This window comes from Acartia tonsa, chromosome 6 (genome assembly GCF_053477335.1).
Source record: "Acartia tonsa isolate MP-2025a chromosome 6, ASM5347733v1, whole genome shotgun sequence".
NCBI classification, from domain to species: domain Eukaryota; kingdom Metazoa; phylum Arthropoda; class Copepoda; order Calanoida; family Acartiidae; genus Acartia; species Acartia tonsa.
In genome coordinates this window covers 4,121,576-4,145,567 of record NC_137265.1, presented here as the reverse complement: position 1 = coordinate 4,145,567, position 23,992 = coordinate 4,121,576, and the positions used below count along the sequence as shown (strand labels likewise).

General features: G+C 33.9%; 2 protein-coding genes across 2 annotated transcripts in view; one reads left to right on the top strand and one right to left on the bottom strand.

Annotated features, from left to right (window-relative positions):
• LOC145323441 (uncharacterized) overlaps window positions 1–23,992 on the bottom strand; it is a 383,852-nt gene that overhangs the window by 57,492 nt on the left and 302,368 nt on the right. The gene's annotated exons all lie outside the window — the stretch shown is intronic.
• Window positions 5,265–23,992, top strand: part of LOC145321485 (NLR family CARD domain-containing protein 4-like) — a 37,362-nt gene continuing 18,634 nt past the window's right edge. Inside the window, exons 1-25 of the mRNA XM_080162906.1 lie at window positions 5,265–5,521; window positions 6,206–6,398; window positions 7,525–7,567; window positions 8,153–8,259; window positions 8,700–8,826; window positions 9,441–9,515; window positions 10,634–10,742; window positions 11,279–11,325; window positions 12,024–12,102; window positions 12,474–12,553; window positions 13,348–13,386; window positions 14,044–14,128; window positions 14,995–15,054; window positions 15,754–15,837; window positions 16,303–16,342; window positions 16,907–16,983; window positions 17,408–17,454; window positions 17,741–17,853; window positions 18,245–18,330; window positions 19,023–19,180; window positions 19,714–19,789; window positions 20,654–20,714; window positions 21,154–21,202; window positions 22,187–22,285; window positions 23,497–23,543. Of these exons, the coding sequence (XP_080019032.1) occupies window positions 5,456–5,521; window positions 6,206–6,398; window positions 7,525–7,567; window positions 8,153–8,259; window positions 8,700–8,826; window positions 9,441–9,515; window positions 10,634–10,742; window positions 11,279–11,325; window positions 12,024–12,102; window positions 12,474–12,553; window positions 13,348–13,386; window positions 14,044–14,128; window positions 14,995–15,054; window positions 15,754–15,837; window positions 16,303–16,342; window positions 16,907–16,983; window positions 17,408–17,454; window positions 17,741–17,853; window positions 18,245–18,330; window positions 19,023–19,180; window positions 19,714–19,789; window positions 20,654–20,714; window positions 21,154–21,202; window positions 22,187–22,285; window positions 23,497–23,543 (2,047 nt within the window). The 5' untranslated portion in view covers window positions 5,265–5,455. The remainder of the gene's footprint in view (window positions 5,522–6,205; window positions 6,399–7,524; window positions 7,568–8,152; window positions 8,260–8,699; window positions 8,827–9,440; window positions 9,516–10,633; window positions 10,743–11,278; window positions 11,326–12,023; window positions 12,103–12,473; window positions 12,554–13,347; window positions 13,387–14,043; window positions 14,129–14,994; window positions 15,055–15,753; window positions 15,838–16,302; window positions 16,343–16,906; window positions 16,984–17,407; window positions 17,455–17,740; window positions 17,854–18,244; window positions 18,331–19,022; window positions 19,181–19,713; window positions 19,790–20,653; window positions 20,715–21,153; window positions 21,203–22,186; window positions 22,286–23,496; window positions 23,544–23,992) is intronic.

Sequence of the window (23,992 nt, the reverse complement as noted above, 5' to 3'; positions counted from 1 at the left end):
GAAGGAGCGATGTAGGAGCGATGTAGGGGCCATCACAGTACAATTTAATATAAATTTGAAGAAGGAGCGATGAAGGGGCGATGTAGGAGCGATGGAGGGGCGATGTAGGGGCTATGTTATATAAATTAAGGTAAGGGGCGATGGAGAGGCTATGTAGGGGCTATGTTATATAAATTAAGGTAAGGGGCGATGGAGAGGCTATGTAGGGGCTATGTTATATAAATTAAGGTAATGGGCTTTTAAGGGGCGATGGAGAGGCTATGTAGGAGCTATGTTATATAAATTAAGGTAAGGGACTATTAAGGGGCAATGGAGAGGCTATGTAGGAGCTTTGTTATATAAATAAAGGTAAGGGGCTATTAGGGGCGATGGAGAGGCTATGTAGGGGCTTTGTTATATAAATTAAGATAAGGGGCTATTAAGGGGCGATGGAGAGGCTATGTAGGGGCTATGTTATAAAAATTAAGGTAAGGAGCTATTAAGGGGCGATGGAGAGGCTATGTAGGGGCTTTTTTATATAAATTAAGGTAAGGGGCTATTAAGGGGCGATGGGGCGATGGAGGAGCGATGGAGGAGAGATGTAGGGGCCATCAAAGTACAATGTAATATAAATTTGTGGAAGGAGCGATGAAGGGGCGATGTAGGAGCGATGGAGGAGCGATGGAGGAGCGATGTAGCAGCGATGTAGGGGCCATCAAGTTGCAATGTTATATAAATTTGGAGAAGGAGCGATGAAGGGGCGATGGAGGAGCGATGTAGGAGCGATGTAGGGGCCATCAAGTTGCAATGTAATATAAATTTGGAGAAGGGGCGATGTAGGAGCGATGAAGGAGCGATGTAGGAGCGATGTAGGGGCCATCACAGTACAATGTAATATAAATTTGAAGAAGGAGCGATGAAGGGGCGATGTAGGAGCGATGGAGGGGCGATGTAGGGGCCATCAAAGTACAATGTAATATAAATTTGAAGAAGGAGCGATGAAGGGGTGATGTAGGAGCGATGGAGGGGCGATGTAGGGGCCATCAAAGTACAATGTAATATAAATTTGGAGAAGGAGCGATGGAGGAGCGATGAAGGGGCGATGTAGGAGCGATGTAGGGGCCATCAAGGGACTAAGATATATATAATAGTGAAGGGGCCATGAAGAGGCGATATTTAATTAAATAGCCCCTTGGGATAAGAGGACATATCATCTCCTCTTTAGAAGGGGCGATAAAGGATCATTTAATCGCCTCTTAGGGCAAGGGGCTATTAAATCGCTCCTTTCAAGGAGTCATAACATCGCCTCTTGTTATAAGGGGCTATTAAATCGCTCCTTTCAAGGAGCCATTACATCGCCCCATGTCATAAGAGGCGATCAATTAAAATCATCGCCCCATATGGAGCGATGTCATGGAAAGGACTATACCCCTTTCTTTTTCTCTCCCTTCTTATTGTTATCTTTCTTTCCTCAAGAGCATTTTACAAGATATTACTTTAGAACAAGGATGACAACATCCATAAGTAGCGAAGCAATAATCATGAAAACTTAAAAATATAGGAATCGATCTAGCACCCCAACCAATTGACGAATCGTACTGAAAATTTGAAGACTGTTAACATAATTAATCCATGAAAATTTCAGCTCTCTATCTTTTATAGAAGCCGAGAAAATCACGTTTACCCCATTCTGTCTCAGACGGACAGACGGAGACGGACATTTCGAATTATAGAGTAGCTTCGCTACTAATAAGGATACTCCTCTGTATCTCTCACTCTATTCTATCTTTCCTTTCCAGTCTTTTTTAACTCACTCTTTCTCTTTCTCTCTCTCTCTCTATATATATATATATCTCTCTCTCTCTCTCTCTCTCTCTCTCTCTCTCTTTCTCTCTCTCTCTCTCTCTCTCTCTCTCTTTCTCTCTCTCTCTCTCTCTCTCTCTATCTCACTCAGTGTGTCTTTCCTCTCTCTCTCTCAATCTCTCTATCACTTTATCTTTTTGTCATTTTTTTCTATTTCTTAAATTCTCTTTATTTTATAAAGTAGTAAGGTTTTTTCCTTATACTAATTTCAATAACTACTAAACTGATTAATTTTTCCTTTTAAGGGCAGCTTCACATCGTTCACAGGGTGCTTTTAGGCTAATATATTCTTTCTTACCCCTTTAGAAAGTAGATACCTAGATGCTAGGGGCGCAGATGTTGGTGTGAATATATGCAAGAAATTTTATTATTATTTGGAAGCTTCATGTGCTTATACATATAAATTGACCTAAAATTGTTATGTATTGGGCAGAAATTCTAGATGGATAATACCATAATTGAACCAATGATAAAATACTGTAGAAACAATACGACCATATTATTGGTTAGAAACCGTGCAAAAGGGCATTTTTCTCAGAGAGAGAAAGAGAAAGAAAAAGAGAGAGAGAGAGAGAGAGAGTGGACAATAGGCTGTTTATTACACTGGTCCCCAAAGTTTTATAAACGTTTTCTTATTCTTTGGCTTAACAACTTTGGGACTGTAGTCAATTTTGATTGGTTGATTCATTAAGTTGAGTGTTTAATCGTTTTAACCACTGATTTTAACCTACAGAAGGGGTATTTTTTTTGTATTATGATTGAGGACGCATATCAATTTATCGGTCATTGTCTTATCCCTTTAGATCCCTGCATTTTTTTTTCTAGTTTTATTCATAAAATAGTTGGTTATAATCAGATATTAAAATCTTAGAATATAGCTTTGATTGGGTAAATTATTTAGTTGAACAGATTACTGTGTTTATTTGACCATCTAAAGTATTAAATCTGCCAGCTAACCCTCATAAGCGCTCAAATTTTCTAAACTAGCGGTTGCGAATATAGCATCTAGGAGCTTTATTGAAATGGTAGAAAAGGGGAGTTAAGCATTCACTCTAAAGCCAAACAAAGACTGAAATCTAAAACATGAAATAGACTAAAACCATACCAAGACCAATGTAAAGCTTCCCTTAAATGGAGAACTCAATCAGTTTAGTAGTTACAAAAAAACTACTCTTTATAGAATTGAATAAATAGTTTTGTTAGATTAAGTAAATACATGTTGAAAAAACAAACGCAAAAATACAATTTCTTATACACAATTTTAGATTTTAATGGTGATTCCCCGAATTTCTAAAGAAATCAGGTTCAAGTATATCCAAAAGTAGCATAACAATAATAATATATAGAAACTTTTTACATAAAGCTACAAAGAATCAAATGCTAGGCAATCTGTATTTTAACGTTTTTATATTGACGTACGGACACAAGCAAAAAAACTTAGGGTAAAGAGTAGCTGCGCTACTTCAAAGCAGGTAGTTTCTCTTATCTAGTCTTAAGCCAAGCAATGCGCTCAGTTTCTCGTTATCTCGCTTAGTGAATGCGCGCAGTGCTTAGATTGTCATATACAAGCATGAATTATATAGCAAATACTAGTTCGTCTGCTAGTTATATTGCTGTATTTTGTGAAATAAATATTTTAATGTTATTATAAAAGTTATTCCAAGTTTAATTTATACATTTCATAATAAATAATTTCAATAATTAACTGAATATTAGGTAATTTATTAAGTTAAGTTTTAAAATCGGCCAAAAAAAACAAGAATGCATCATTTTGATAGCAGATTAACTGCTCTATAATTCACTTTGTCTGTCTGTCCGTCAGTCTGTAATGCATTTCTCAGCGTAGGTCTAGTGCAAGGCTTGTCATATAGAAGCATGAATTATATAGCAAATACTAGTTCGTATGCTAGTTATATTGCTGTATTTTGTGAAATAGATATTTTAATGTTGTTATACAAGTTATTTTTTACAATAATAACGGCTGCGCCTCTAGCATCTAGAAGAGAAGGCTAGAAAAACAGATCTATAGTATAGATGTATATACAGAAAACTACCTCCCTTCATTTTTCAAAGAAGGAATGTTTTATAATTATTTTGTCTGTCTCTCCGTCAGTCCTAACGCTTTTCTCGGCTGCTGTATAAAATAGATTTCTGTTTTTTGTTTGTTTGTGAGCATACCCTTACCAAATGCAATACTGTCAGTCTATTTTATTGTCAAATTGTTTTCTTCTTTTTTTGATAACTTTACAAAGTGTCTCAAAAATCAGCCATGTGACGTCATAAAAATTAGGGAGATGAGAGGAAAAGTGGGAAAGAAAACCCTTGAAAATGATGTGGATAATCCATCATTTTTATGACGTCACATGGCTGATTTTTTGAGACATTTTGTAAAGTTACTTTTTTACCACTGAAACATCTGATTTTCAACTCACTTTACCCGCTTGCCTTTTCATGATTCATTTGTGCTTCTCTACTCATGGATGTTGTCATCCGTGTACTTCTTTAGAACGTATGTACGATAGCTATGCACCACAGGGAGGGAGGGGCATTGGATGGTAAATTATACTGGTACCCAAAGTTTTGTAAACTAGATTAGATCCTGAAGAGTGCTGTACAAAACTTTTCCAGCTATAATTTTAATACACACCAGGAGTATAATTTTGTTTATCATAATTGGGTGTGTAAACTTTACATCAATTTATCGTCTATTGCCCCATCCCAACTACAATTCATTAAGCCTTTAGATTATGCTTTATAAATGCTACTCTATAAATTACTTTGTCTGTCAGTCCGTCCCTAACGCCAAGTGGAAAATGTGATTTTTTCTGCTGCTATTTGATATAGAGCCATGATTGTTTTTTGTAAAGATACACCTTACCAAATTATTTACAAAAATGTTCCAAAATATTTGTAAAAATCATTTAAATTTAAATTTATTTTAGAATTTAGTTGTACATTGATATCTGAAGAGTTCAAACATGCACAAAACAATTTGTAATGTCTGAATAAATATGTAAAATTCATGTTTTGTTTGTGAGTTAACCTCTTATATATTTACAATATGTATATGTATTTTCTCTTATTTATTACAAATTCTCTTTTTTCCGTGATCATAAAAATCCACTCTATAACTCACTTTATCCGTTTTTCCATACATGATACCTATTTTTACATTACATACTATAAAACAATAAATGTATACTAGTTAATTGCTTTCTGTTCTTTTGTACAGAATCAGTAGTGATTTCCGACGCTATTAACTGCTTTCAAAGACCCAATACAAAATTGGGACACGGTCCCCGTCCTGTGGGCAGATATACATATAGCTCATGTCCCCTTTATTCTTATACTTTAATTTTAAAGCAATAGTTTTTATCAAATAGAAATTAAAAAAACATTTTGATATTTTAATTTTTAGATTTACAATAAAACATGTGAAATTGAGAATTATAATGTAAACTACTATAGTTAGAAATTGTATTTTACACTAAAGAAAAATAACTAAATTGCGCAAATAAACAAGGAGGGGCTAGTATCCAAAGGAGTGAGACTAGTACCCAAAGTCGTGAGACTAGTACCCAAAGTAGTGAGACTAGTACCCAAATTAGGGAGAATGGGTGACCATAGTGATAGTGAGCATGATATGGATGATTTTGATAAGATGTACGACAGCGTTCAGGTAACGCAGGGATCATTTTGTTTATTTTCATTGGGGATATACATCAATATACTGTTTATTGTCTTCTTTCTAAAGATTCTTTTCGCATCTAGATGAATCCTAAGGGATAAGACAATGGAAGATGAATTGATTTACACCCTAAATGATGATATACAAAATTATCCCTTCGAAAAAAACTAAATTTTTCACAAAACACCTACGTAAAGTTTTTATTTTTTAATAGCTAGATTCCTAATGGATTTTTAAATAAGCTTAGTCATTGTGATAAGCCATCAGGATATTTTTGATTGAAAAATATAAAATGATTTGTTTTTAATGAAATATACCCAAATTTATTAGATCAAGCCGAGATTCGTACCCTTTTTTCTAGGGGTGATATCTCTCGGAAGGGTTGAGGTACTCTACCCCAAATTAGTTATAATTATTCCATGGAACTTTAAAAGGAGTACCGTATCGAGATACTAAGCTACAGATACACAGAAAGAAACAGAGACAGGCAGACATCTTGTTACTTTTATATAAGGATTAAAAGCACAGGATAGTCATGTGTGTGACGTCATAAAAAATACGTCTATATCCCTCTCTTTTTTTATATGTTTCTCCTCTCATCCCTCCTATTTAGACGTATTTTTATGACGTCACACATGCCACTTTCCAGCGCTTCTAAGGATTGAATAATTTTAGAAAGGGCAACGGGCCATGGTTCCTCCAGGACCCCCTCCACCGGCCTCCAGGTATAATCAACATCCATCCCCGGCTCTTCAGTCTCACCAAGGTTTTGTATCCAACCCTGCAGGGGGTATGCTACCTCCCCAGCCCCATCAAGTCAGCTTGGGACAACATCATGCACATCCCAAGCAAGATATTATAATCCATGGTACGTTTTTATTTTTGGCGAAGCTACTCTATGTTTCACTTTGTCTGTCTGTCAGTCAGTCCGTCTGTAACGCTATGGTGGGAATAAAATTTTTCTACTCCTATTTAAGATAGATTGCTGATTTTTTTGGCATTGGGCAGGTTATTACACTAGTCCCCAAAGTATTATAATAACATTTTTTATTAGTTAAATTAACATCTTTGGGGGATTTATTTTAATTGATTGGTTGGTTCTTATAGTTGCCAGCAAATTGCTTTCTACTCCTTTGTAGCGACTTGGCTGTGTTAATATTTTTGACACTATTGGCTGATATTCTAAGACCAAATTGAAAGTCGGCTAAGCGTCCACAGGGTTGGGACATATATTACTATTTAACCCCTTCCCCCTATATTATTTTACTTTCATATGTCATGTAGACATGTTACAGGCTTAGGTTTCAAAATCTTAAGTCAAAACTTGTGATAATAGGAGCCATTAAAGGTTTGCTGGAGTTCTGGAGGATCAAGCCTGCAGCATTATGCCTTGAAACTAAAATTGACATTTCATATTACATTTTAATACTACAAGATATTTTAGTATTTTGGCAATATAAAATGCGTTGTTTAAGTCAAAAATGTTTTTGCTCTTTATCTGGATGACCCTACAAGGTTTGCTGGCATCCTGTCCCCGTCAGGATGGGGATTTTAACTCTCAGATATGTATAATCACCAGACTTAAAGTCAGTTGCCCTTTCTATCTTTAACACAATAGAATTGAGATACAAAAACCAAATCCTTGTGGGATTAAAGGAAATCAATGTCGATAAGTTTTTTAAAATCTGGAGGAAAATGCATGGATACTAAAATTGACTTGGAAACCTAATTTGCAAATCATGTTATACTACTACAGGATATTTTAGAATTTTGAAATATATAAGTCAAAATTAATTTTGCTATTTTCTGGATGACCCTAATCCTATGCCCGCTAGTAGGAGATATTCAAAAACTTTCAACTCTCAGTTATTGTCAGTTGCCATCTACCTTTTAAACAAAAGAATTGAGAATTATAGCAAATTATTAATGTCGAATAGTATTTAAAATATCTAAATATAACTTTTCCAAAAAAATATCATAACCTTTAATTTTAGTTTCCCCCCAGCACCACCACCCCACTCCTGTTCCTGCCCCTGGGTAAGTTTCTTTTCCAATATGGCTTCCAATCCGGTTAGTATCCGTTGGATTAGAACCGGTACTCAGCCTTACTTAAAAATCATGTATAGCATTATATTACAATTTACAATTTTCGATGAGTGTTAAACGAAAAATTATAAAATTAAAATCAGTTTTATTAGCCTGGGCTTTCGGCATTTCGGGTCTACAAAACTGGTTTTAATCTTATAATTTCAAATTTTAATATCCGCGGAAAGCTGTCTTTAATACGATGCGATCAATAGCTATTATAATATTTCCAGCAAATGACTATAATACAAAGTAGAACAATGCCTGTCTATCTAAAGCGTAAAATCTTAGTAATCGTTGATTGGGCACTCCAGGGAATATAGCTACTGGTCCTACTGTGTGTTTAATCTATTTTTGGGGGGGGGAATAAAATAAGTTAGGTTTGGGCCTTGAAAGAGCTTAACAACAAACTCAATTTATGTATAGAGCTTAATCAATTATGTGATTTTCCTAAAACTAAGCCCTTTAAGGGGCGTTAATCACCTTAAGAGGTGATGTCACGAAACAAACTATAGCCAAATCTATAATTTATATTAGGCCAAATCGTCGGAAGCGAATGAAAGAATCTATTTACCTGGAGAAACATTACAACAGAAACACATACTATATTTCAACAAATCCTCTCATGCCTTGGTTACAACAAGGTAACATTTATTTATTCGTATCGTATGATTAGTTAACGGCTACACCCCTAGAGGTCTCTATTAGGGGTACTTGAAATGGGGAAGTGTGTTATCTCCACTTGTAGTAAAATAATATTTTTTTGAGAAGGGGGGGTTGGTCATTTTTTTTTCTAGGGCAATTTCTCTTGGGCTGTTGTTGGTACCCTGCCCTAAAATAATAATAAACCTTTTCAGGACTTCTGATAGGTCCTTCAAGGTTTTAGAACTATTTTTGGGGGAGGGTACCACCTATCTTCCAAAAGAAATAGCCTCTTGAAAAAAGACCCCCCCCCCAAAAAAAAAAGTGTATAATTTCTTTTATTTTTAAAATTTTGTGTTGAAATTGACTACGACTCTCACTCACCCTAAGTGCATCTAGATGTCTCAAGGGGCCGCTGGTAAATATATATATTATTATCTAGAGGTTGACTTTAGCATAGCCGACATGGTGATCAAAGAGATCCGCCAGGTTGGCAGGCAGCTGGACACAGAGCTCAACAGGGAGGTCAGGGCCAAGAACGAGATGAACATCAACACATTGTTCAGCAGGCAAGTTAAGAAAAGGGACAGCGGAAAGTGTCATGTGTGACGTCAGAAAAATACGTCTAAAAAGGATGGATGAGAGGAGAAGTGGGAAAGGTAACCCATAAAAAAGAGATGAATAATAGAAGTATTTTTATGACGTCACACATGGCACTTTTCGCTGTCCCATCAAAAATATAAAAACAAGACCAAGAAACGGTCAAAAATGCGTAAATTAATTTGTAATTCATGCGATAGAGATTTAATTTTTGTTGTCCTCTCCCAACTGGGAAATTTGAAGAAAAAAATGGGTTAAAATTTTTGTACCATTTAATAAAAAAGGCCAATTTATTCTGTTACTATCAAAAAAGGGAAAAATATTAAAGATTAGGCAACTAAAAATTAACAAGTTGTTATCTAACATATGCACTAATCTATAATACAAAGTAGTACAATGTCTGTCTGAAGCTTAAGATGTCGGTAACCTCTTAACCGATTGGGTTCTAATCTTCAGGGAATATACCTACTGGTCCTCTGATGGTTTCAAGCTATTTTCTTGTGGGACACCCCAAAATCACCCCCCCCCCACCCAAAAGAAAATTATTATTATTTGTGATATTATTATTTGTATACTTGTATAGGAACCCTGGTGAGAATAATTATCTGAGAATATTGGTTGAGGGAAGTCCTGGCTATGGTAAAACAGAATTAGCCAAGTAAGTTTAATTATATCATACTAGCCCCTATAGGTCTCTAGGAGTAATTATCTGAGAATATTGGTTGAGGGAAGTCCTGGCTATGGTAAAACAGAATTAGCTAAGTAAGTTTAATTATATCATACTAGCCCCTATAGGTCTCTAGGAGTAATTGTCTGAGAATATTGGTGGAGGGAAGTCCTGGCTATGGTAAAACAGAATTAGCCAAGTAAGATTAATTATATCATACTAGCCCCTATAGGTCTCTAGGAGTATAATTATCTGAGAATATTGGTTGAGGGAAGTCCTGGATATGGTAAAACAGAATTAGCCAAGTAAGTTTAATTATATCATACTAGCCCCTACAGCGGAAAGTGTCATTTGTGACGTCATAAAATACGTCTAAAAGTTAGGGATCAGAGGAGAAGTGGTAAAGAAAGCTTTTAAAAAAAGAGACGAATAATAGAGGTATTTTTTTGACGTCACACATGACACTTTCTGCTGTCCAAGTAAGTTTAACTATATCAAATTATTGGCTACGGCCTAGTGGTCTCTAGGAGCAATGAGAGAGAAAGATGGAGGCGGGGGAGGGTTGATAGTCAAACCTTTTTCTCGTATTCATAAAACTATTTAGTTTTAATCTCATAATTGTACTTTCTATATCCGCGGAAAGCCGTTTATAATACGATGCGAGAAATAACTATTATTTTAGATTTAATAAGAAAATTAAAAAAAAATCTTTTGGGGGGATTAATATTTTTTTTGGAAGGGGGGGGGGGAGTGGTAATTTTTTCTTGAGAGGGTGGTGGTACCTTCCCCCAAAATAGTTATAAACCTTTCCTGTAAAGGAGAGCCGTATCGGTTCAGTGGTTAGAGAGATAATTCGGTACAGACACACAGACAGACAAACAAACAGACAAATAAACAGACAAACAAACAGACAAACAAACAGACAAACAAACAGACAAAAAACAGACAAAAAACAGACAAACAAACAGACAAACAAACAGACAAACAAACAGACAAACAAACAAACAAACAAACAGACAAACAAACAGACAAACAAACAGACAAACAAACAAACATCCTTTTACTTTAGTGTAAGGATTGGGGATATAATTGTTTTTTTTTTAATTTAGGAAAATAGCGTTAGATTGGGGTAAAGATGAAGAATATATGCGAAGATTTAGTCTGGTTATTTTCATTCCCTGCAGAGATCTCAATGGACGAGACATACAGAAATGGGTGGTAAGTATTAGTTATATATCGCATCGTGTTGTAGACAGCTTTCCGCGGATATTAATATGAAAATTAATTTATAACAAAACATGTATTAATTTTAGCATTTTGGTTTTAATATACGTGGAAAATTGTCTGTAATACGATGTTACATATGATTTTTCATTATGGCTTAGAGCCGATTCTAATCATAATGTAGAAAATAATGTTTCCTCACTCTTCCATTTAAAATCATTGTTTTTGACATCAACATTTTTCTCTGATATCATTGATACATTCATCTGATTTTTAAAATAATGATTACTAGTTCGATTGGGTAATATGTTACAAATAAAGCATCTAAAGTCTTAAAATAAATATATCTAATAAGCTTTCTGTATACTCGATTTTTTTAGTAGATTTACACAGAATTTTAAATAAAAATATATATTAAATGCGTTGTAATATTTATCTGTCAATGTTCGTTAATATGCTTGGTTGATTTTTGGTTTTAAAAATGTTATTTTATCAAGATAAAATGTGAAAATTCAGTATTTTTTTCAAAGGAAGAAGAAAAGCCGCATATAAAGCTTGAAGATTGGAAAAAAGAAAGGTAATCTTTAATATATAATAGCACATATGCAAGATAGTTAGTATTCATGATCATGGAGGGAATGCACATTGGGATGTTTATTACACTAGTCCCCAAAGTTTTATGATAGTGTTTTTGTGTATCCATTGTTTCTTAGTGTTTGAGTGTCCAAACGTTTCAACCACTAATCGTAATCTTCAGAAGTTGTAATTTTGTGTATCGCCATTGGGGTTGTACATCAATTTATCGGCCATTGTCTTATCCCTTTATATCCCTGAATCCTGTTAATGATTCAACAAATATTATTTTAGTATGTATCTGAATCCGGATAATTTACGTTATATTAAAACCGTTTCTAAGACATAATGAAATATGGTTTCCAGTATGGCTCCGCTGGATCTGAGACATACTGGAAAAGAATGTATCACATCTTGTTAAGAAGATGTTTCACAAACGTAAAATAAAAAAATAAAATTATTATTTGATTGTTGTCACGGACCTTCGTCCACACGGAGCCAACAAAACTTTAATATGATAAGTTTAAGGAACTTCTAAGCACATGAAGAATGTTTATTTTTTTCCAGCTTACATATACCAACAAAGAAATTGACTCGAAAAAATATCACCAAACACATATTAAAATTGACGACCTTTTTATCTGCCCCCAAAATATAATTTATCTCGCTTGATGTTTATACCGTATTCCTGATTTTTTCTAGTTCTGAATATCTGGTAATTTTGGATGGATTGGATGAATGTAGTTCCAAGGATATCAACAATGTTATCAAACTTTTGGAGGTAAGATAGATAGATACTGTTCGTTAAAGTCACCGTAAGCTTCTTTATACCTGGCCAATGGCATGTCTGCTGTCATTTGTTAACAATGCTAGTGTCTAGCGGCACGAAAATTGTTTTCTATTCAATCTATGTTAAGGTCAGCCTTTTACCAATCAATATCAACAAGGCCGCTAGGCGGTGCTAGTTATATGTTTTGCATTTTTGGCGATTTCTCGTGGGTTGGTAAGTATACCCTCCAAAAAAATATTTATAAACCTGTCCAGTACCTGTAAAGGGAACCTTGTTGGTTCAGTGGTTAGCAACATACTTCGGTACACACAAACACAGACAGATAGAGATCCTATTACTTCATTATAAAAGTGAAATTGTAGGGGAAAGAAACTTACCAATTCGCTTCTGTACTGGCTACTTCAAGACATTTACAGAAATTCGAGATGGCTCATATGCTCAGGTAAACTAAATGGTGTTTTCCCCCCAATGTGCCTATTGAACACTGAAATCTCCCTTTCTTATTTTTAGATAAATTGAAAATGTAAATATGGGGAGGGGATAGGTTTTTTTCTTTATGCCTGACCCCTGCGGGGAGCCCTAACCCTGCGGGGCTACCCAGTACCCAATAGAACTCAACCTATTCTAACTAAAAGTAACATACAAACGAACAAAGATGACAACATCCATAAAAGCGAAGCACTGAAACGGTAGGACAAACGGACACTAACACTTGTATAGTGTCAGAACTGAATAATCAGAATATAAATGTATAAATGTCGAAGCAAAATTGTAAGTAAAAATGTTGAAAAACTGCTTGATACAGAATAATGTTTATGGAAATTTATTTACATTTTTAGGACTTGATTATAGAGTTGCTTCGCTTATAATATTGTACTTTGTTGTCCCAGGAATCAGTATACCAAAAATCAGATCAATCAGATTATTAGATCACCTAAAAATTTGTTGTTAAAAAAGTAAAAAAAATAAACATGTTTGAAATGGACGTACGGACATTCTGGTAATGATTATAGAGTTGCTTCGCTTTCTAAATCGTACCAAACTACTACAGGAATCACCATGCAAAGTTTGAAATGAATAGGACAATTCTAACATGCCTAAATTAGCGAAAAAAGCTATATGTTACGGACGGACGGACCGACCCTGATTATAGAAAAGCTTCGCTTTTAAAAACTACCACCCATCCTTGTTTTCAATTTATTTATAATTCTCTTTCAACAAATGTTTTAATTTTAGACAATTTCAAACTCAAGCAGAACTCACTGGATTCAATAGGTAATAGTTATTTATCGCATCGTATTGAAGTCACTTTTCCGCGGATATTAAAATGAAAAAATTATAGTATTAAAATTTTTTTTTGTTAGCCCTGACAGACTGAAAGTCTGGGTTAACGAAGCTTGTATTAATTTTATGATTTTTATTTTAAAATTCGTGGAAATTTGTTTGTAATACAATGCTATACATGATCTTTCAGTTGGGCAGAGAACCGGTTTTAATCCAGCGGATATTGATCGGTTTCAAAGTGATGCTGGAAAATATAAATTTACTGTATGTCTGTCTATGTGTTTGTAACTAAAGATCTCGACAACCACAGGACCGATATGTGTCTCCTTTTTTCTAGTTTAGAGAAGGAAACGACCACCTCTAGAAAAAATAACCTCGCTCTTAAATCAAAGGAAAAAAGCCCTTAGCGCCATGTAACGCATTTCTTATAATAACATTATAACTTCAGTTTTGACCACAGTTTTGAACAGAATCTTTCAATAGTGTCCATAAAAATGACGTCATACTGACCTACCATTGGCCAATTAAAATGTATACTGGCCTGCCATTGGTAATTTAGTCTGTGTATTGGCCAATCCTAGCTCTAATTTATAATGTATGACGTCATTTTTTGCATGCACTATAAAGAGCTTCTTTTGATGAAAATAGGGAACGAGTTGAAACCTACATTGACAAGAAGCTGAATCGAGAGAAAGGAGCTGAACTCAAGCAAATATTATTTGAAGGAAATCAGGTAAACCCTTTCTCCAGGATGGCTTCGAAACCGATTAATATCCGCTGGTTTACATCCGGTTCTCAGCCATACTGAAAAATCATGTATAGCATCATATTACAGACAAATTTTCAGGAATATTAAAAAAAATCATAAAATCAATAGTTTTGTTAGCCAAAGCCTTCGGCTAAAAGAACTGGTTTTCATCTTATAATTTTTCCATTAAACATCCGCTGAAAGCTGTTTATAATACTATGCGATTAACAACTATTCCAGTATGGCTTCGAAACCGATTAATATCCTCTGGATAGAACCGGTTCTTAGCCATTCTGGCACTGAACTTCGGCCTCTCTAAATACATTATTTAATTTTTAAACTTTTACACGTACAAACAATGACCTGATTTCTCTATTATTTTTAATTTTTGAAAACATTTATTTTTAGCACCTGCGGGTAAATTTAACCTACCGGATCCTTTTCCTACAATGTATAATCCTGCTAGGCTCTTTTGACCTTTACTTAACCTAACCTAAGTTCAATTAAGAATTAGAAAATGAACAATTACCATGATGTAGGGGGATAAAGTCACTTAAAAATCAGCCAAGTGACGTCATAAAAATTAGGGATTATCCATCTCTTTTTAGGAGTTTTCTTTCCCACTTCTCCTCTCATCTCCCTTATTTTTATGACGTCACGTGGCTGATTTTTGAGTGTAGTTTAGACTTAATGAAAGAGTTCGATGACCAACACAATTTAAAAGGGACGATTTTAAATACCTAACTTTTTGTTCCAAAGCTAAATCTGACTTTTTTGTTTTTTTTGATCAATTACTGGTTGTCCAATATCAATATAGTTTTTTATGTGATTTTTAAAAATTATTTTTTTAGGGATTTGACACTCTGGTTCGCTGTCCCATATTTTGTGAACTTTTTTGTACACTTTATGAGGTAAGTTTTTATTGTTTATTCCTTTGCGGTGCGCTTACACTGCGGGGCTTCCCGGTACAAAATATAACCTAACCTAATTTATCTTTCTCTCTTTATCTCGCTGGTAGTGGGCTTAAAATGATTGCAAAAAAAACTAACATTAAAGATTCTTTTTGTCCTAAGTATGTTCTATCTTATAGGCGGAAAACTTTCAAAGAGATTTTATTCTAGATATGTCATTTAATGCATGAAATTAATTTTTCAAATTAACATCGCAAATTTCTGCAAATAATTTTTAAATATGATTTCTTCAGATTTTCTAATTTACATAGGCGTTTTCTATTCTTTTAAAGATTGGTTTAAAAACTCTTTATTATGGAGATTCATGAGCTGTGCTCATGGAATTAACCATTAGACGTGTTACTCAAAATACATTTTTTCGAATTTAATTTTTCTGCTGACCTAAAAAGTTACTTTAGGGGCCTAGAAGTACATGTACAAAATTGTATCTCTTTATCTCTACTGGCTAACTAGCGCCAGGCTTCTAAAAAAAGTAGATAACGGTAGCACGGCGGTTTAAACAATTTGTCAGCTATATCCAAAAAATCTTTTATCAAATAAAAGATAAAAAGTTAATTGTCAAAAGTTCTTATGCTAGTCATAAATTATCGTTTTCTTTTTATGCCTGAGCTACTTGTAACATATTTGATATTATTTTAGGATAATAATTGTCTACCCCAGAAGACAACAGAAGTTTATATGCAAATCATCAAATGTCTAATAAACAGAGAACGCTCTAGAATGGTAAGCTAATCTCCTTATTCTAAGCTTATTTTAAAAATGCAAGAATAGTTATTTATCGCATCGTCGTATAAACAGCTTTCCGCGGATATAAAATGTACAATTATAAGTACCGAATATAGCCTAACCTTAAATAACCAACAACATTAAAAAACTACCCTCCACCCTTATTTGTGTCAAAATAGGGGGTGGGAGGGGGGGGGGGTCAGGTTCTATGCTGAACTAGAAGATTGAAGGAAACCACTAAAAAAAATATTGATTAAAAAAAGTAAGATGAATCTTGACAGTTTTCTAGCACGTGCCTTCGGCATCTCGGGGCTAAAAAAAGGTTTTATTACACTGGTTTAGGCATAAGTGAAAAGCCACTTCACTATCAGTCTATCTTAAAAGAGAGATCTGTGCTCGATAGGCACTTTGGGGGGAAAGCACCCATTTTTAAAATTTTTAATTTGATTATTATGATTTTAGAGAAAGGTTTTGATCAAGCCAGAAGATCCTTTTCCCCCAGGTTAGAACTTTAACTTGTTTCATATCAGCTTATACCAACAACGAAATCAATTCGGAAAAAAATCACTAAACCTATACGTGTTTTTCAGCTGTCGTTGGGGACAAAACATATAGTGTAATTGACAACCTTCTATTTTTGTCCCCCAAATATTAATTTAGGTTTATTTCGCTTGTTGGTTATACCTTATACCTGGTTTCATATTTATTAATTAAAGAATACAATAAAGATTATGTTTATAGGGAAAAATTTTAATAACATTTGGTGTTAAGTATCAGAAAAGTTTCTTATTGATAGAATTAAACCATTTAAATATGTTTAAATTTTTTGATATTATTATATAAACTTTCTGAAGCTTTTTATAGTGCCTACCATTGGTCAATTAAAATGTATACTGGCCTGCCATTGGTAATTTAGTCTCTGTTTTGGCCTATCATTGATCATTTGTATTATACGACGTTATTTTTTTTTGTAGGCACTATAAAGAGCTTCAAATTTTCTGAATGTAGACTAGCTTTTAATTTAAAAATCAGATTTTTCTTACTATTTATTAATATTTAATTTTAGAAATTGTAAATGTACTGAAACGGTTTGGAAAACTATGTATTAAAGCTCTTCAGAGAAAAGAATTCAGATATTTTGAGGTACAAAAATTAGTAGATATAATCAGCGAGGAGAGGAAATCGAGCTGCCTATTTACACTAGTCCCCAAAGCTTTATAGTAACGTTTTCTTATTCTTTAGCCCAACAACTTTGGCGACTATATTGAATTTTGATTGGTTGGTTTATTAAGTTGAGTGTCCAAACGTTCAAACCACTAATTGTAATCTACAGAATTGAATCTATATTCCTGATATGTAATGCTTGCAGATTCAGTTCTGGGAGTTTTGGACCCAGTTCCATAAAAAAAATAAAACACTTTTGGGACCTGTAGGAAGAATCCCTGTGAAAAAAGTTGACAATGGTCGTGCAATTAAAATTTAAAGTGACTTAATGACCTTTCAAGACTTATTTATATTAATTAATGAAAATATTTCTTATTTTCTAATTTATGTTTGTCTATTTTAGTTTGATGAGCTAAAAGGTGTAATGCATTCAGAAAATCAATATACAAGGTAAAATATACTACATATTTATGGTTTTAAAAATGACAAATGTACCTTTATGACAAACGTACCTTTATGACAAATGTTTTTATGACAAACGTACCTTTATGACAAGTGTACCTTTTATGACACACGTACCTTTATGACAAATGTTTTTATGACAAGTGTACCTTTATGAAAAATGTAATTATGACAAATATATTTATGAGAAGTGTATTTATGACAAGTGAATTTATGACAAAAATTACTGAGCCAGTATCCTCGCCCGTATGAGGTAAAAGCATCCATGTTTTAGTTGGGACCTAGATAATTGTGATGTGATCATGGGTTTCCTCACCAGGGCCAAGTTTGAGGGAAACAAGCTTTCAGGCAAAACTAATTTTCAACCAATCCACAGATCCTTTCTAGGTAATCTTTTTTTGCCAGTCATAATTTATATGACTATTATTAAATTATACCGTATTGTTTTATTTAATATTAGCAGCTATGCCCCTAGAGGCCTCTAGAGGCACTTGAGGAGGGAAAATTGACTTTTAGTTTTGAAAAAATGAAAAAAATTGTGGGGGGGGGGGTGAGAAGGAAGGGTAGTGGTACCCTCACCAAAAATAGTTATACACCTTCCTATGACCTATGAGAAGCTAACCTGTAAAGGGGAACCGTATCGGTTCAGTGGTTAGCGAGATCCTTCTGTACAGACAGACACACAAACATCCCGTCACTTTATTATAAGAATTGATGGCATAGAATTTACACTGATATAAAATTAAGAGGATTATTATTGATTGATTGATTTGTTTAGAATTTGTAGCGGCATTTTCCTTGCAACATCTGGTCAGAGATAAAGACTTTGAGTCTATTGAAGATGAACTTAAAGAACTATGGAATGTAAGTAGAATAGTTGGAGCGACCTGCCAGGGATCTAAAGGGATAAGACAATAGTCGATAAATTTATGTACATCCCCAATGATGATACGCAAAATTACCCCCTCTGTAGATTACAATTAGCGGTTGAAACGTTTGGATACTCAACTGAATGAACCAACCAATCAAAATTCAATAAAAATCCCAAAGGTTGTTGAGCCAACGAATAAGAAAACACTATTTCAAGACTTTGGGGACCAGTGTATTAAACAGCCCAATATCCCCTTCCGTCCCCCCTGGCAACCCTCAACTTGCCCCCTCACAATCATGAAGACTATGGGTACTAGTCTAAGCACAAAAAAAGCAAAAACTAAAAGTATTTTATACTTTTGTTGTAGAAAATAGAAATTTCATTAAAGATAAAAAATGCACCTTTTCTTAGGCTAAGCCATGTCGATATATCCGTCTGTCAAGTTACTTTGAAAATGATAAAATTTTTAGGCATTCATAATTCTAAAGGATCTTGGACAAAGTAGCTTCCTAAGAAAAATAGTCTCCAATATGGACGCAGCGCTCAGCCCCCTGGCCTTCCTTACCGCTGGCGCTCGGCCCCCTAAATACTTTGTCCTGAAGCTACTTTGTCCAAAGCTACTTTGTCCAAGATTCATTCTAAACATTGTTTGCTTATGCTTATAATTAATTAATGTCAAATTAAGGAACCCAAAGACCCCAAGACCCAAAGGCAGGGCATGGAGCTGAATAGTGTGGTGCAGATCTTGACCTATACAGTGGAGCTATTAGGGGACGAGGCGCATCATATCCTATCAAGAATTAGGAAGAGTGGAATACCATTGAAGGACAACTTGTATTTCAGGTTTTTAGTTTTTTTACAGTTTTAGCAGCGCAGCTACTTTTTGATTAAATTCCATCTGTACGTTCAAATTCCCATGAAAAAATCCACGTTAATTTTTTGATACATTTATATGGCCTAAGGGAACTAAAACTATCTAAAAAGTTTGTCTGTGTGTTTATATATTTATTAATTCAATGTAAAAAGGCATCAGTTCCCAAAAAAAAACTTGTTACAGTAAAAATTATTTAATCATTTTTATGTTTTTTTTCTTGTTTCGTTGCACCCTTTATGGTCATAATTGTCAAGAATGAAGGCGACAATGGGTTGTTTATTACACAAGTTTTAATTAAAGTTTCTTATTCGTTGGCGTAACAACTTCTGGGACTTTCTATGGATTTTGATTTTTGTTTCATAAAGTTGAGTGTTCAAACGTTTCAACCAGTAGTTTTCATCTAAAGAAGGACTTATTTTTGTGTCATCATTGGGGATATACATCAATTTATCGCCCATCGTCTTATCCCTTTAGAACCCTGCATAATTATCCTTATTTTAAGATTGTTGAGTACAGCTGGATGTACTGAGAAGAATGTTCAGGCACTCAAGTCTATCCTTAGTCTAGAGTCTGTTTCGGTAAGTGTTTTTTTCCATACACCAATACGCCCCTAGAAGCCCCTAGGGACACTTAAGGTAGAAAAAAGTCGACCCCTACCCTAAATTTTCAACAAAGGTTTTTAAAAAAAATAAAAATGGGAGGGGAGTATTTCTATTCTAGAGGTGATTCCTCTTGGGAGGGTGAAGATAGCCACCCCGATTATGATTTAAATCTTCTCTGAACCTACAATAAGCTTCATTCAAAAGAAGAACCATATCGGTTCAGCGGTTAGTGAGATCCTTCGCTACAAACAAAAAAGCTTACTTCTTCATATAAAAAGAATTAAATTTTAAATGAATGAATGAATCTGTCATCCTAGCTACATCCTTATACTAAAGTAACAGGATGTCTGTTTGTGTGTTTGTTTGTACCGAAGGATCTCGCTAACCGCAGAACCGATCGGGTTATCCTTAACAGGGTAGCTTCTCAGGTCCCGGGAAGGTTAATAACTATTTGGGGGGAGGGTACCACCACCCTCCAAAGAGAAATAATAATAAATCGAAATTTTTATTTTAAGTAAGAGACTCCTACGTAACATTGCAAGGTATCGTACAAACAGACTCTTACGCAATATATCGTAGAAACTTGAACGCAACAAAAAACCAAACATTTAAAGTGCCACTAGAGGCTTCTAGGGGGCATAGCCGCTAGTTTTTATTAAAGAAGGTATTTATATTTTTAGAAATCCGTTTGTCCGTAAGTCGTTTTGTCCGTCAGTTTGGAACGTTTAGAGGAACACTAGATTTTCTCGGCTGCTATTCAAGATTTTTTGTGAAGATTTCCTGTCAGTATGTCATTTTATATACATAATAATATTTTTAAAAGTTTATATTTTTTCTCAGGTTGAGTGCAACAATATCCAAGACCTTGTTACCTGGACAGATTTCATTACTCAGATGGAGGGATGCTCATCAAATCTCATCAGAAAAAAAAGCATTAAAACGGTCCTAGGACAAACGCAGGAGTGACAAACGTCGAAGCAGCATATTGTGCCTAATAAAAAATGACGCCATGCAATACAAATGACCAATGATAGGCCAGTATACATTGTATTTGACCAATGTTAAAATGTATAGTAGCCTAACATTGGTCATTTGTATTAAATGACGTCATTTTTTATTAGGCACTGTAAGTTGATTCCACTTCTGCGTTTGCCCTGAAACAATCAAAACTTTTTCACGATAGGCCTAAAATATAGCTAATTAGTTTAATTCAGGATTTTTAAGTCATGAAGCGTGATGGACTTGTAAAGGGAATTTTTGAGGTTTTAGTAATATGTTACCAATACAATTTTTTTGGTTGGGAGTTATGTTCAGTAAGATTTGATCGGCATCAATGTAGGTCATCAAATCATTGAAGTTTTCTTGGGCTCAAGATATGATTTCTTTACAGTAAGTAAACCTTTTTATGTCATGTAACTATAAATATTGGCTGTTCATTGAGAAAATTTCATTAAAACCTGGCCTAGCTTTGGTCAATTTAAATGTATACTGCCCTGCCATTAGTAATTTAGTCTGTGTATTGGCCTATCATTGGATATTTGTATTGCATGACGTCATTATAGGCACTATAAAGAGCTTCCTGACATCCTCTTTTATTTACATAAAATAAACTTTGAAAAAAGACAGATATTTTTTACGTGTTTAATAATTTAAGATTTAAAAAGATCTCCTGGGATTAACCGGCTCTCAGCCAGACTGAAAAATCATGTACAGCATCGTATTACGGACAATTTTCCATGAATGAAAAATAAAAATTTTAAAATCAAAAACAGTTTCTTAGCCTGGACGCCAATACAACTGGTTTTAATCTTATCATTTTTCATTTTAATATCCGCGGAAAGCTGACTATAATGCGATGCGATTATTAATTATTACTTTTTTTTACAGAGAAACAGCTGTTAAAAATTTCTTTGAAGCTTTGGGTAAACATTCAACAATCACTTCTGGCCTAGCTTTGGTCAATTTAAATGTATACTGCCCTGCCATTAGTAATTTAGTCTGTGTATTGGCCTATCATTGGATATTTGTATTGCATGACGTCATTATAGGCACTATAAAGAGCTTCCTGACATCCTCTTTTATTTACATAAAATAAACTTTGAAAAAAGACAGATATTTTTTACGTGTTTAATAATTTAAGATTTAAAAAGATCTCCTGGGATTAACCGGCTCTCAGCCAGACTGAAAAATCATGTACAGCATCGTATTACGGACAATTTTCCATGAATGAAAAATAAAAATTTTAAAATCAAAAACAGTTTCTTAGCCTGGACGCCAATACAACTGGTTTTAATCTTATCATTTTTCATTTTAATATCCGCGGAAAGCTGACTATAATGCGATGCGATTATTAATTATTACTTTTTTTTACAGAGAAACAGCTGTTAAAAATTTCTTTGAAGCTTTGGGTAAACATTCAACAATCACTTCTGTACATCTCAACCTATTTGATGGTAGAATGGAGGAACACAGGTAATTGCCGAGTAGCTACGCTGTTATTGCATTTATTACTAGAATAAATGTATAGTTATAGATGTACCTATAATCCAGTCAACTTTATGTTCCAAGTGATGGAGACCCTTTTGACAAAGAAGATAAAGTATAGAATAGAAAACCTGAAATATTTCTTGGAAAATTGAAGAAATGTTGCGCTTGTGCAGTAAGAAAATTGTTACCTAAGTACAAATCACAGTGACTAATTGGACAAAACTATAATAAGTTAATTTTAAGTAAATATTAGTTTTATATTCTGCATTAACATTTAAAATTTGTAATAAGTTCAAACATTGATATTTTAATTATTCTAAACATTTATTCTTTGAGATTGTTAAGTACCCGATAAAGTTTGATATAGCTGACTGTTAAAGCTAACAAAGATACACACCTCTGAGGGAAGTGAAACAAGCACTCGCTGCTTGATCGTATTAGACAATACCTACTGATATTTATGTAAAGTTTACAGTCGTAATTTTGATAAGTAGGATTGACCACATCTATAATTTTTAAGGGTCAGCCTACTATAAATACCAATATTTTGAGTAAAGTTTTTAAAAGTAAGTTTCTTAATTAATTAAAATTTTTAAGGCTTTGCACATAAAATTCAATTTTAATCCATTGTAAATAGGGTAAAGAAAGCTGGATGCTCGGCTATATGGCTTTTAGTAAATTAATATTGCAAAAGGAATTTATTTCGAATATTTTTTCTGAATAATTACTGAAATCATGTGATTTTCTAAAAGCCATATAGTCATTTGGGCCCTTCAAAAGTTCCAATTTTACTTAAGGCTAGCGAGGCAGAATTTTCTACCTGGATTCTATTCTATACTTAATCTTCTTTGCCTTTTGGACTGCTAACAAATTGTTTCTATTTCTATTGCCAAAGATATTATACAGCTGATTTAAAAGACCAAATACAAAATCTGGCCAGGGTCTCCACCCTGTGGGTAGGGTTACAGCCTCTATATTTTTCCTTTAATATTACTGGTGCGTATGTCTATTTAATAGAGTTATACAAACGCTGTTGGCCCTAAAAAAATGGGGGAGAAGGGAAAGGCGGAAACGCCCCACCACTAATTTTTTCTCATTATTAATAAGCAAACGTAATTGTTCTTTTTTTATTTTAACTGGTACTAAATTTGCAATATTTTTGAGATAATATTCTGAAAACTTATACTTTAATTCAGGCATCCAGATTATCCTGAAAGAAGAAATGAATTTATGACACAGATAGGTATGAATTGAATTTTAAGTTTTAATTATTTCGTTATTCCAATAAAAGGTAATTATACCATACAAAATTTGTAGTAATAAAATCAGCATGTACTGATTTTCTGGTAAAAAATATAGAGTTTCTACGCTTCCTAAATCGTTCCTAATTGTTAAAAGAATTATCATGCTAAATTTGAAATCGATAGGACAATTTTAACATGTTTAAATTATCGAAATAAGCTAACCGTTCCGGACGGACCGACCATAATTTAAGAAAAGCTCTGCTTTTGAAAAGAATAATGTTAAATAGTTCTAGATATCATTTTTATTATTTTTAGTTAAAAGTAACATTATCATATCCATTATTATTGTTAGAATATCTAACATTATTATATTGTTGATGGGGATAACCTCCATTTATATTATCCATTGGGGGGTATTGCTGTTGTTGAGGGTATTGTTGTTGGTTGG